The following is a 14,507-nucleotide window of genomic DNA, read 5'->3' as shown; positions in this document are numbered from 1 at the left end:
ACTTCATGAGCATGAATTGCAGAAAAGGAATCGACATAAAGTACATAATAGTTATTTATAATACAAGTGCAGAAGGCATTGATATTCTTCCACGAGTTCAAAATTCAAAAACGAGCCACGAAGTGGCGAGTTTTTGAAGGAACGAGTGGTAGAATGAGTCTTCTGTACGAGTATTATACATTATTTTCTATAATTCATTTCATTTTTATCGAAATTTATGAAATATTTCCATAAATATCATTAAGTGATTTTTGCATTGAAAAATGTTGGTTGGCAGAACTGATTTCTTTAAGGCAAATTGATGAATTGACTGATAAAGCCGTGGCGGAATGTTCGTAGTACCAACATATAATAATAAAATATAACCATGAAAACTGTGCGTTTCTGATATATTCTCGCACGATTTTGTTCTACAAGATGTGGAAGAATGAACGGAATAACCACAGAATTAGAGAAAGAAATGTATGTTGTCTGCCAATGATCTATTAATATATATATATAAGTATTAATTAATACTTGAATTCATAGGCTATGAGATGAAGGCAACAGCCCCACTGTGCGGCGGGAGCGAACCGAAGAAGAAATCCAGAATGAAAGCATGTTAAATGATTTTTTTTAGAACAGTTCATTAAAAAAGCTCTGGTGCGCCAATAAAAATTGTTTTATTATGATCTCAATGTTTTTAGGATTTCGATGTCTTCAGCAACTTATAGTTCAAAACTTCACGGAGTTGATAAAATTTATAGAATATATTTCTAGTCTTTTTATTCAAGAAAGCAACATATTCCTCCCATTTCAGGTGATTATCCAACACAACCCCAAGATTCTTTATTTCGTCAATCTTTTTTATCATAAGGCAACTAATTGTTGTCTTCCTAAGGAAACTACATATATTTTTATCCGAACAGTTTTTATTATGGAGTCTGATTTCACTTACATTTGGCTGATGTGGCACTGAATTTCATAAATATATTTTTTTTTTATAATTGAGGCCAAACAAGCTATTGTTCAGCCAACAATGAATATAGAGAGATAATATAGAGAAACGTTTCCATCAATCACCTAAAATAACCATTACAAGACGATACATCGCCCACATCTCAGATGCAACTTCCTTATTCTCCTACCGAACAGACAAGCTGGAACACTCCCAACAATACATCCAGCCAATTATGTTTTTTCCAACTACTAGAACTTCCCGAAACTTCATCCCGACAGTATCCCACAAAATATTCAGCAGATCTGACGGAACTGATCGTACTTTACTTCATTATTTCCTATTGGAATCGTTCATGGAAAAAAATTTTTTTACCCCCTGAAATTTTCACAGATTACATTTTGGAATTTGTAGAATGCGATATTCGAATAAAAAGAATTTCTCGGAAATTATGAGAGCTATTCGCATGAAATTTCGCAAAAAATTCAGATGTTACATGGCATTGATCATTTTAGCTCGAAACATGAAATTGAATAATGGGAATAATTTTTCTTGAATTGTCTACATTTCGATCCGAAGTTTTGATCTTTTTCGAGGCTAAAACATTGATTCATGTATAAAAATTAGCTCTAACATAAACATTGCTAGCAATATAAAATACATTATTCGAACAGTGGGGCTAATAGCAATATATTTTGGAAAATTTTCAACCGAATAACATATAGGTAAGTAGGTATTAATCGGTAGCTTGGCTCTTGGGAATTTAGTATCTATGGAGCGTTTCTCGGGACCGGATCGCGTGATGTGCGTACGCTATTTTACAAAAATGGTAATGCCACGACTATACCGTAAAGACATTAATCAACATTCAAGGTTTTTGAAGATGAGCCAAGTATTCCTCTCATTCAAAATTTCCTTTTGAGATACCTTGTATAATGTATAGTACATATCGTTTTTCTTTATTTTCAATGATAAAGATACATAATCCATTTTGGTAATTTCGAAATGGAAAGAATTCAAAATTTTGAAAACGACAATAAAAATTTCATGACAATTTCGAAAAAACTCGAATCAATATCGTAAAATTTTCACATCCATTGGCGGAAGATTTTCATTCTGTTAACCTCTTCTTTCAATTATTCCCGATATTCTACGAGAAAATAATAAACCGTGGTGTAAAATTTGCAGTGTTTTTGGTACGGTTCCAAACGTCTCTCCCGTCTGTCAGGACCGCCCGAGCTGTAGGCATTTTTATTAACCAGATACAGCCATATAATTCTTTATTACTGGTGATAAAATCAATCAGACGGCCATACATTGGAAACGAGGAATTTCCTTCATAAATCAATAGAAATTTTTTCGGCATATGTGGGATATTTCGTTGATTTAATTTCATCCGTAGTTTTCGAAATTGGCCGCAGTAACAACCGAGATTTATGGCTGTAGCGTTCCCGAAATAGTGACGAGTGGAGACGATTTTCCAGTGAATTTTGATTGAGATGTTGAGATGTGATAATGAAAAAACAATATTCCTTGGAATGTCAGAATCCTTTATCTTGAGGAATTACAACAATTTCTTGAACACTAGTATAGATAGATATCGAAAACCAAATGTTGTTGGTTTTTTGTTCATACCTACCTGTGTAACTACATCCGACGGGAATTTCAACAATTTTTACAACGGTTCGTTACAGAAAACCATATAGAAATGACTTTCTCTAATTCTGTGGTTATTCCGTTCATTCTTCCACATCTTGTAGAACAAAATCGTGCGAGAATATGTCAGAAACGCACAGTTTTCATGGTTATATTTTATTATTCTATGTTGGCACTCCGAAATTTCCGCTACGGCTTTATCTGTCAATTCATCAAATTGCCTTAAAGAAATCAGTTCTGCCAACCAACATTTTTCGATGCGAAAATCACTAAATTATATTTATGGAAATATTTCATTAATTCCAATGAAAATGCAATGAATTAGAGAAAATAATGTATAATACTCGTACAGAAGGCTCATTCTAATATCAATGCCTTCTGAACTTGTATTATAAATAACTATTCAAATCCAGTACGTATTCTTATCATATTCCTCATACAGGCAGGTTGTGAATAACTGATTCTGAATGAAAAAATGATGACAGTTTGCTACATAGGCGTACAACTTTGCTTATGCCGTTTTTTCCGAAATACGAAGCTTTATTGTAAAAGCTGGTTATACATTTATGATTCAAAGTATTGTCCATCATTCTCTACATTCTCCTATCTTTCGGCAGCGTGTAAATCCCACGTTGAAAAATCTGGTCATCTTTTGAAGCGATCCACGAATCGATATGATTTTTTGTTTTTCTTAAGACCGGAAGTGCTAGTCCGCCAGGCAGTGTGCCTTTGATTGAAGCAAGTGATATTCCGAGGGAGCAAAGACTGGATAATAAGGCGGGTGGGGTAGGACTTCCCATTTCAACGTTTCCCAGTATGTCTGACCACTTTCGCAACATGGGTTCAAACATTGTCATGTTGTAAAATCACATTATCATGTCTCTCGTTGTATTGCGGCCGTTGGTCTTTCAATGTTCGGCACAGACGCATTCATTGCGTTCGATAACGATCGCCTGTGATTGTTTCAGTAGGTTTCAACAACTCATTATACACTATGCCAAGGTGGTACCCCCTAATACTGAGCATGACCTTGGAACCGTAAATATTCGGTCTGTCCGTCGACATGGAAGCATGGCCGGGATATTCCCAAGATTTTCTTCGATTGGGATTATCGCAATGATCCCATTTTTCGTCTCCAGTCACAAATCGATGCAGAAACCCCTTTCGTCTTTGCCTTGCAAGCAGCTGTTCACAAGCAAACATACGCCGTTCAACATCTCTCTGCTTCAACTGTTCCTTGTTTCTGAATAATTTCCATGGCTTTCAGACGTTTTGAAATAGTTTATTGCGTCATCTCCAATGATCCTCAAAATGCATGTTATTCCAATTCTGCATTCTTCTCTCTTCCACCGCCATGTTGGTCTTCGACTTCAAAATCACCGTTCTTGGAGCGTTGAAACCACTCTCGGTACGTTCTTTCACTAATAGCGGCATAACCTTAGGTATCTGAGAGCATTCGATGATCCTCAGCCGCAGATTTCTTTATAAGCAAAAAATTAAAACCTCCCGCAAATGACAAGAATTTGGCTCGTAAGCTGACATGTTTAATAGAGAATAACTTTATGATGTAGACAAATCGACAAATATTTTGATGGCATTATGTTTACAAATACCTAAGCTTAGTGACATCTACGGTCTACTTATTTCGACTACCACTCACTGCTACAGCCCTATATTGCAAAACGGTGGAGGCAAAGTTGTACACCTAATAATATATTATTCTTGTTAGCAAATGTTTCATATTCCGTGATACCGGGTACTGAAAGTTTTTTCAACTGGCTCTTTATTGCTCTGAAACTTTTAGGGACATTCAGATGAAAATTGGTCGGTTTCAAGGAGTCATTTGACATTTATGGGACGTGAAGTTGAAAATTTTATGTTCATTATAGGGCAATAATCTCTATTGAAAAATCACTTCTCTGATATAATTCAAACTAAAAATCATATTTGAATTCCCCGTTTAATTTTTAGAAAAAAATCTGAAATGCCTTTTTTTCATGGAAAAAGATCAAAAATTCTCAACTCGTATTTTTTATTCCTTTAATAAATTATTTTTTATTAGATACTTCTTGTTAATGTATTGAAATTGAGATGTTTCATTTTGTTTCTGCATAAAAATGGCACCCCATACGGAACAAAGGCATGAAAGCTTTTTCTATTACAAATTGAACGTATAATTCAAAAAGTTCAGTTCGGTAGAATACAATTTTTTTCCTTTCAAAGAATTGAGGGGAATATGTAAATAGTTAGAATCTTGATAACCCTATTGGTCAGTTGCAGTTTGCCTAGACATTGATTAAAAATTTAAACATTGATTATTTTTTGTTTAATGATTAGTAAATTGAAAACCCTATATCTCGGAACAAAACCATTCACAAACAGAAGCAAACTGTCAACAAATTCTGATGCAGATTCACCCCGTAACTTATACAAATCATACTGTCTATAAGGTCAACAAAAAGAGCGTTGGAATGAAATTATCAGTCTCAAAAGAACTGTGTAAATGAATAGTGCTGAATACACAAAACTGAATTAAGAATGAAGGTAATATTTATGAGGGTTCGTTGTTTAAATTGCCAATATTTGTGCAAATAAAGACAGAAAATAACTGCCGCTCTTGTTGTCTTTCAATTAGCGTATTTTTCGTATTCGGGCTGGAGACATATTTGAAAAGTTTTCGCTTGACGTATGATACTTCGTACGAGTGAACCTTTGAAGTACAGGAAACGAGTTTGCGTTGCATGTGCTTCAAAGGCTCTGATTCAGGTGTATCACACTTTATTTTTATTATACATTTCGTAGATAAATTTCAGATCTTGGCCCTATTGCACCAAACTGACGGGTTTTCCAATTGGAATTATTCATTTTGAAATGGTTATAATGGCAACACTGTCTATTATTTTTTGGCATTTCTTATGTTATTCGTGTTCTGTAGGGTGTGTCATTTAATAATGAAAAGATACACGCTTTAACAACGTATAAAAATGGTTAAATTGTTTTGGTGATTTGAAATTTAAGAAGAATTCATGAACGACATTAATCAGTTAATCGACTGGTATGGTAGAAGTGATTTTTTCTACACGATACAAAAGTACCATTACATTGAAGAAATTCACGCATAAAATATGGTATTGATTTGGTATAAGGAAGTGTAAGAGAACCAATTTCCTGGATTTTATCAAGGTTATTGAGAAACCCTATATTCTGTAACTTTTCTTGGCTTTTCACTTAGCACCTTACAATTGAAAATATTTTCAGAGCAACGTACCTGCACGTAATTGAAATGCAACGAAGTGAAAAGTTTTAAGGTGCAACAAGCCCCAGTATAATATTGACAAACCTTTTTGACATTCCATAGGATAACTTCAATACGGAAAACTCTTACAAACTTTTTTTTTCAAACGTACATCATCTTTTGGCTGACAAGATTATAGAAAAGTTCTACTTCTCCTCGGCCGGAGGAAAAAGTGTTGCTATGTCAACGATGAATTACTTTTCCGCTTGCCGGAGAGAAAAGTGAAGCAATGAAAACTTCTAACTATTATACTTCATGTCAGTCAAAATCAATTTAAGATGACATCCATAACCAGGTAAATTTTCCATCAATTAACGATCGATATCGTTACTAATGTTACTATAAATCTTATTTAAAGTAGGATCTCCAGTTTTTTTTTATTCCAAAATGTTTAAAAAAAAATCATATTCAATTCGGAAGATGATATGATTAATAATTTGAGAGGTTAACGGTAAGGATAGGGAAAAACAGATTCAAAATGAAACGTTGAACTTATATTTATTAACTATCAACCTTCAAAATATGGCTAGCTGTAGATTGTTTTTGGTTTTCACACACTATAATTCATATAATAACGATTTTTTTTTTTGATCCCAGCTAGTTATAATAATAATAATAACCTTTATTCAACATATACAAAAAAAAATAATGTTTCACAATAAAATAAAATGAATGAACAAGGTTGACGAGCGATAAGTGTTCTTTCACTTGTTTCGCATAAATATAAAAAGTCAATAAAAATCATTACACAAAAGCATACTTATGAATAGTACCTAAAAATAGAAATGACGAAAACACACGCACAAATAATAAACAATAGAACAGAAATAAAATAAATACACAATATGAAGAACCATAATAAGTTTCTCCCTGCTTATGCAAGAAGCACAGTATGAGTAGGATTTGTTCAGCTCACGTAAGCATCAAAATGGCGATAAATTAGTTGTCTTGGATTCTCAAGAATGAATCTCTTCAATGCATTCTTGAATTGCGGTGGATATATTGATGTTTTCATTTGTTCAGTTAAACTATTATAAAATTTTGGTACCGAGTAACTCAAGGAACGTTGTGTTTTTGTTTTCATCATATATGGAACTAGGTGTTGATTTCGATTTCGTGTATAGTATGAATGATTAGCTACCAGTGGAGTTTGTTTTGTGGTTTGGTATTTTATGAGTGCGTGAAAAAAGTATAATTGTCTGGTGTCCATAATTTTAGTTTCTAGGTATAGTTGATCAGAGTTGTATAGTCGATCCTTAGAAAAAATAAGCTTGAGAAAACGCTTCTGACATATTTCCAGGAGGTGTATGTAGCTCCCCATCCTGGTATTCCATAGCGGAGATGGCTTTCCACTAGTGCGTAGTATAGTATTTTTAGGTGGTGGGTGGGTAAAATGTTTTTAAGGCATTTGAATCTGTATAAGATAGTTTGCAGTTTTTTAATGATATATTTAATGTGACAGTCCCACCTTAAGTGTGAATCAATGACTCCCAGATATTTAATTTGATTAAGTGGTGAAATTTGATAGGGCGTGTCATCCATATTTATAGTTAAGTTATCGAAGATCGGCAATCCAGCCCTGTTACAGCTAAAAGGCACGTAGTTCGTTTTTTCCATGTTCACTGTGAGTAATTTGCTATTTAAAAAGGATTTTATTTTTCCAAAATCGTTTTGTGATTTTTATTTTAGTGCTTCCCAGTATCAGCAGTATATAGTATCGCCGTATCATCAGCAAAACCAAGAATGAATCCATCACTTTCAAGAGAATATAATTCACATAAATATTGAAAATAATCGGCCCTAAGACTGTATCTTGTGGTATTCAGTGATGTATTTTGTTTATTTACCGAAATAAACTTATTATTATTATTATTCCGAATTCAATCCTTCTTGTTTCGCCGACGACTTCGTTGAGTTTATCCGCTGACATCTACTTGATAAGTAATTTTCAAATAGCTTATGACTTTGTCCTCTCACACCTATACTTTCAAGTGATTTCAAAAGCAGATTATGGTGAACCGTGTCGAATGCTTTGGAAATATCTATAAAAATGCAAAGACATGGTTTACTATCATTTAGGGCTGTGGTTATTCTCGATGTCAATGTTAATATCGCATCCTCGGTAGATTTCTTTTCTCTAAAACCGAATTTATGATCAGAAATTACATTATACTTCCTCAGGAAAAAATCCAAACTATTTTTTAAAGCTTTTTCAAAAATTTTAGAAATGTGTGTTATAAGCGAAATAGGGTGGTAATTTGTAGTTGTGGTTGGTTCTCCTTTTTGTATAGTGGGATAATGAGAGACTCTTTAAATCTGTTGATAAGATTTTTAGTATTTTGGTTGTATACTGTGGTCCAAGGGGTGTTCGCTAATTTTTTATTTAGTCTTCTTATGTTCACTGTTTCGACATAGTGTATGTTGTCCCCTTCAGTTGGTTTTTTCGTCTTAAATATAACTTGTAAGATAGTAGTTGAGTGGTCTGTTATATTTGTCTGCAATACGATTGGTAGTATGCTCTCAGCAATATTATCCTTGGCCTTTATGAATATATGATCTAAGAACGCCCTTTGTCTTGTTGGATTATTGATAGTTGAGGTATAGCCGAATTCGTTTAGAAGGCTTGTGTGTTCTATTGTGATGGGATCGAATTTCAAGATATTGATGTTCAGATCTCCAATGAAAATGTACAAATCTTCTGAATTTGTATCATGTGTCTCGAGGTAGTTTTGTAAATTTGAATTTTCTCGGATTTGTATCGCGTGATCTATACAAAGCAGAAATTATAGCACTACGATTTTTACTTAGATGTACTTTCATCGACAATATGTTTATATTATCGTACAGTAGTATAATTTTGTATGAATAGTCATAATTGTCTTTTATATATATATCGTCGTTTTGGTTGTATTTACTATCATTATAAATTAACTCATATACATCAATTTGATGCAAGGTGGTGTCTGGTATCTGCCAGGTTTCAGTCAAAATTATCAGATCAATACCGGAACTCAGATTTGATAAAAATAGCTTGAATTCGTCTAGATTTTTGTTTATGCTTCGTATGCTGTTGTGTACTACTTCAAAGTTGGAGTTATGTTTATTCACATCCAAGATCTTAGAGCACTCCTCTGTAGTTTCTAATGTATTAGTTTCAACCCCTCCAACAACAAAATCATGAATATAATGATCCATAATCTTCAAATTTACGATTAATACTTCACTGGGTTCTATGGTGCATTACATTCAAAGAACAAAATTTTGTGTAATTGTGCAAAAAAGAGAAACAAGAACATTAAAAGGTATTAATCTATAAGATGAAATCCCCAAAAAAAATAGTTTCACTTAGGAATTATTAGTGTTTTTTATGGGATTTTTTGTTACCTTAGAGCGGGTCTCAATCTTAGTTTTGTCTTCTGAGTCTTTTTTCGTTTGGGTTTTCTTCACTGTTTCTGTGGACGGGGGAACTGGGGAAGCGGTGGATGGTTGTCTTTGATTCCTTGTTTTTGACACCAGTGTTTTTTCAAGTACCTTTGGAAATTCCTTGGTATGATTTCGTGCAGAGGGAGTTCCTGGAGCACTGATGGATTTTTCTTCAACTTCCTTGACGTTTTTGTTTTGTTCCAAGTCCTCAACACTATAAATTATTCCGTTCACGTGAAGTTTGTTATTTTTTATATAACAGTTTATATTTTTATCCTCTCTTGCCAGGTACAAATATTTTCTCAGTATTTTGCGGTCTCCTCGCTGTTTGATGGTCATATCATTCGAGATCGATATGTTCGTTCCTTTGAGTTTTTTTGCATTCGCTAGTATCGAAGACTTCTTCAGGAAAGAAACGAATTCTATTTTAACCGGACAGGATTCTTTATTGCCTAGAGTGTAAAAGTTATTCAGGTCTGATTGTTGTACTTCTACTCCAACAAGTCTCCTTATTTCGCCAGTGATGAAATCCGTTGAGATGTTCTGTCCTGTATGCTTCAATCCAAATATAACAATGTTATTTTCTTTATTCTTTATCTCCAGTCGTTCCACTTTTTCCTCCAGTTGTTGGTTCACTATTTCAAGTTTGGCTAATCTATTATTAATTTCTTCATCCTTCAAGGTGAGCCGCACTTCCACTGCTTCAATCACCGATTTTAATTCCCTTTTTGCCTCTCTGATTTCCTTTATTACCATTTCAATTTTGTCGGTCATCTCAGCGGTTACTGTTTACAGTGTATGGGCTGCCTTATGTCAGATCAGTATGACATCATATAAGACGTTTTTAATGACTCAAAAATTAATCTGCGCCGAACCCATCCATTCAGTTCAGGGACTGGTAGACTCGACCAGAAAACATCCAGATTCCCGAATTCCAGGCCTGCCAACTAATAGCACGTGAAGCTGGCTCGTGCCGTTCCTACCAGTCCTACCAACTAATTTATGGGAATCCCATTCCAAATCATGCCCCCAGATTAGAAACGTCGTAAATCTGGCAGAGCGCTGACTTACCGGCTTGCGTTTGATGTCGAATACGTCATGGCTGGGTTGTAAATCTTACCTGAAACAAAAAGGAGAAGGGATTATTACCCACTCAGTAGTTTATAGTTGTTGGTGTCAAATTATTTTTCTATGAACTTGGAAGCTATTGAAATGTCACTTGAATTTTATTACATCCACTTCAGATGAGAGGTTGGTACGGTTAGGTAAAAAAAAATACAATATTGTTTTATTATTAGGAGTGAAAAAGTGTTCAACAATTCAAGTAAATCCACTGAAATGCTCTTTTCGGAAATACTTTTTTTCGAAATCAGAGAATAAAGAATTCGCTGAGGAATTAAAATACATGTTAATCACGTGGTTTAAACTTTAATGCGCTATTCTACTCGATATTTTTCAGAGATACATAAATATGTAGGTATTCACATAAAATAAAAAAAACTCAATAGAACTTTCATAAGTGCATATCAAAATATTTCTAATACGATGAGTACTTATAACATATTAGTAGTAGTAGGTTGGACAAATACATCTAGAGATAAATGCGTCTTATTTGAATGCTTAATGAGTGCTACTGATGAACCAATGGATGATGCTTGAAGTGATGAAAGGACGTATTTCTCAAATTTAATCTCACATCGGGTAATCGATAAATCTTAGACATCAAGGATAACTAGTGACATCATTTGTCTTGAGGCGAGGAGAATTCTTTCGTGATTGTATTATGCGAATTATAATATAACTGACAATGGCTCTATTCAACAGACAAAGATTATTGAAGAATATAATCATCAATAGGTACAAGTAAATAATAAATTTTCAGATTGATTTTTCTCCGATGGATTCCTGCTTCGAATTCGAATGTAAGGATTATTCTGTTTTGTGCTCTAATTTTCTCGCCTCCTCACCCGAAAATCATTAATAATTCAAGCCATGTACCGATTTTTCTTGAGAACCGTGCCAAAAGCACAAGTAGCATAATCAAACACTTTCGTAAATAATGTAATAGATGTTTGAAATTCAGCATTTTAAAACCTGGGACCTGGTTTCGATTGCACATGGAAATTAAGCATCATTTTATATCTTGTCATCACCTGTTCGCAAAAATAATTCAGCCTCCATTTCACATCAAGTGACCTCCCACATTAAATGAACATAACTGCAGTCTTCGAATTATGGACCGTGTCCTCTATGTTTAAACAGAATGTTCAAAAATTGTATAAAAATACTAGCAGTTTGAAATCTGAATATGTTGATTGTCTCAATCGAAATATTATTTCTCTAATTCTGTGTTTATTCCGTTCATTCTTCCACATCTTGTAGAACAAAATCGTGCGAGAATATATCAGAAACGCACAGTTTTCATGGTTATATTTTATTATTCTATGTTGGCACTCCGAACTTTCCGCTACGGCTTTATCTGTCAATTCATCAAATTGCCTTGAAGAAATCAGTTCTGCCAACCAACATTTTTCAATGCAAAAATCACTAAATTATATTTATGGAAATATTTCATTAATTTCAATGAAAATGCAATGAATTAGAGAAAATAATGTATAATACTCGTACAGAAGGCTCATTCTACCACTCGTTCATTCCAAAACTCGCCACTTCGTGGCTCGTTTTTGAATTTTGAACTCGTGGAAGAATATCAATGCCTTCTGCACTTGTATTATAAATAACTATTAATTGAAGTGAAGTTCAACTCTTGTTCGACTTTGAACAATGTAACACACGTCTTCGATAGTGACGAGATGAAATGCATCGGATGTCCCAAATTCGTTGTCTAGTGAAGGGATCTCAGAATGCCTTTGAGCTGGAAAAAAATGAGTGGGACATTTTCGGGCTCGATTTTTGACAGAAGCAACTTGGTGAAATTCGCAACCTTATAAATAAAAGCTGTTTTCAAGCTATAAGAGAATATGGCGTGGAATGAAAAGTTCCCATAACTTCTTTACTATTGGTGCTATTAACATGAAACAAAAACATCCTACAGGCATTTTTTTAGTAGAGTCCACTAAAAACTTTTCTCCATATTTTTGGACGTGCTGATAATCAGGTTCTGAAGTCTTGCGCCTATATTATGAAACACCCTATATACTTTGCTTCCGCTGTTTTGCAATAAATGGCTGAAGAAGTGAGTGGTAGTCGAAATAAAAAGATCGTATATTACATACAATAAGCTTAATTATTTGTAAATATAACACATCGAAACATTAACCGATTTGTGTCTGCAAATATAGTTATTATCGATTAAACATGTGAGCTTACGAGCCAAATTCTCGTCATTTGCGGAAGGTTTTAATTTTCTGCTTTAATATGAAGAATTCTGCGGCTGAGGTTCATCGAATGCTCACAAATACCTATGGTGAGGCCACTATAAGTGGAAGAAAGTGCCGAGAGTGGCTTCAACGCTTCAAAAACGGTGATTTTGACGTCGAAGACTAGCATGGAGTTAGAAGAGAGAAGGTTTTCGAAAATGCAGAATTAGAGGCATTACATGATTAAAACTCGTGTCAAACGCAACAAGAATTGGCAGGATCATTGGAAGTGACGCAACAAGCCATTTCAAAATGCCTGAAAGCCATGGGAATGATTCAGAAACAAGGAAATTATGTGCCGTACGAGTTGAAGCCGAGAGATGTAGAACGGCGTTTGTTTGCTTGTGAACAGCTGCTTGCAAGGCAAAGACGGAAGGGATTTCTGCATCGCATTGTGACTAGAGACGAAAAATGGGTTCAATACGATAATCCCAAGCGCAGAAAATCTTGAGAATATCACGGCCATGCTTCCACGTCTACGGCCAATGCGAATATTCACGGTTCCAAGATCATGCTCAGTATTTGGTGGGACCAGCTCGGCGTAGTGTATTATGAGTTGTAACTGAAACAATTACAGACGATAGTTATGGAACGCAATTAATGCGTTTGAGCAGAACATTGAAAGACAAACGGTCACAATACAACGAGAGACATGATAAAGTGATTTTACAGCATGACAATGCTCGACTCCATGTTGCGAAAGTGGTCAAGACATACTTGGAAACGTTGAAATGGGAAGTCCTACCCCACCCGCTGTATTCTCCAGACGTTGCTCCCTCGGACTATCACTTGTTTCGATGAATGATAGACGGCCTGGCTGACCAGCACTTCCGGTCTTATGAAGAAGTAAAAAAATTGGATCGATTCGTGGATCGCTTCAAAAGATGACCAGTTTTTTCAAGGCGGGATTCGAACGCTTCCTGAAAGATGGGAGAAAGTAGAGGCCAGCGATGGACAATACTTTGAATAATAAATGTGGAACCAGTTTTTCACAATAAAGCCTCGAATTTCGGAAAAAACGGCGGAGCAAAGTTGTACCCCTATGTATTTATTATTAATGATCACTTCGTCCCCATTCAAAGCAATCAACAAATTAAATTTGAATCAATTTATTCAGGAGAGTAATATACATACAAAGGTCAATATTTGGACGAGACACCTAAGCCAAGTTTGTGTTGTGTAACTTCGTCCAAGAGTACCTAATAATATGAACTCACAAAAAAATTTCACTAGGCAAGTTCAATTGCGAGAAAAAAAAATTAAATTCATAAAAAAATGAAAACATACAAAAATGGGAATCAAGAGAAATCAAGAAGCAGGTGAGGCAGAGGATGTCGGAAATTAATCTAAAACAAGTCCAAAAAACTATGATATTCTCCACTAAGAATAATTTTAATCTCTCAACATTTCTTTTAGTACTCATATCTCTCAATGAAGTAGTATAGGCAATATATAAATGAATTTTGGTTCCAGATACGAAATGCAATGTTGTGTATGCGTTTTTCTATACAATGGAACTACTAAAGGCATGTTCACACTAGAGCGAGTAAAAACCGGATGGGTATGATATTCTAATTGAAAAAAAAAATCCAAATTTCCGGATATTTCTCCCAACCTTGGCATTACCATACTCAATAAACAGCCTATTCTCCAAACCGATTCGCCGCAAAGTACAATCCGATGTCTCACCACCTCCTGATCGATCTCCGACCTCGCCGGCATGCAAATGGAGTTGCCAGAAAAAAAAAGCCCCTCCAATTAGCCGGCAGGAAAATGGATACTTTTCAATTTCGGGGCGATCGCGAGCATTTTGCCA

At 34.7% G+C, this 14,507-nt stretch overlaps 1 protein-coding gene across 5 annotated transcripts in view; it reads right to left on the bottom strand.

Moving 5' to 3' along the window:
• The window catches only part of LOC123681141 (polypyrimidine tract-binding protein 1), a 592,501-nt gene that overhangs the window by 392,364 nt on the left and 185,630 nt on the right, over nt 1-14,507 (bottom strand). The window contains exon 1 of one of the 5 annotated variants that reach the window (XM_045619363.1): nt 9,273-10,412. The exons of 3 other annotated variants lie outside the window; for them this stretch is intronic. In XM_045619363.1, the coding sequence (XP_045475319.1) occupies nt 9,273-10,085 (813 nt within the window). In that variant the 5' untranslated portion in view covers nt 10,086-10,412. Of the gene's footprint in view, nt 1-9,272; nt 10,413-14,507 lie in introns of those variants that run through there. One more of the 5 variants, XM_045619364.1, reaches the window with a different exon arrangement.

This window comes from Harmonia axyridis, chromosome 5 (assembly GCF_914767665.1).
Source record: "Harmonia axyridis chromosome 5, icHarAxyr1.1, whole genome shotgun sequence".
NCBI lineage: Eukaryota > Metazoa > Arthropoda > Insecta > Coleoptera > Coccinellidae > Harmonia > Harmonia axyridis.
This window is presented reverse-complemented; position numbering and strand designations above follow the sequence as displayed.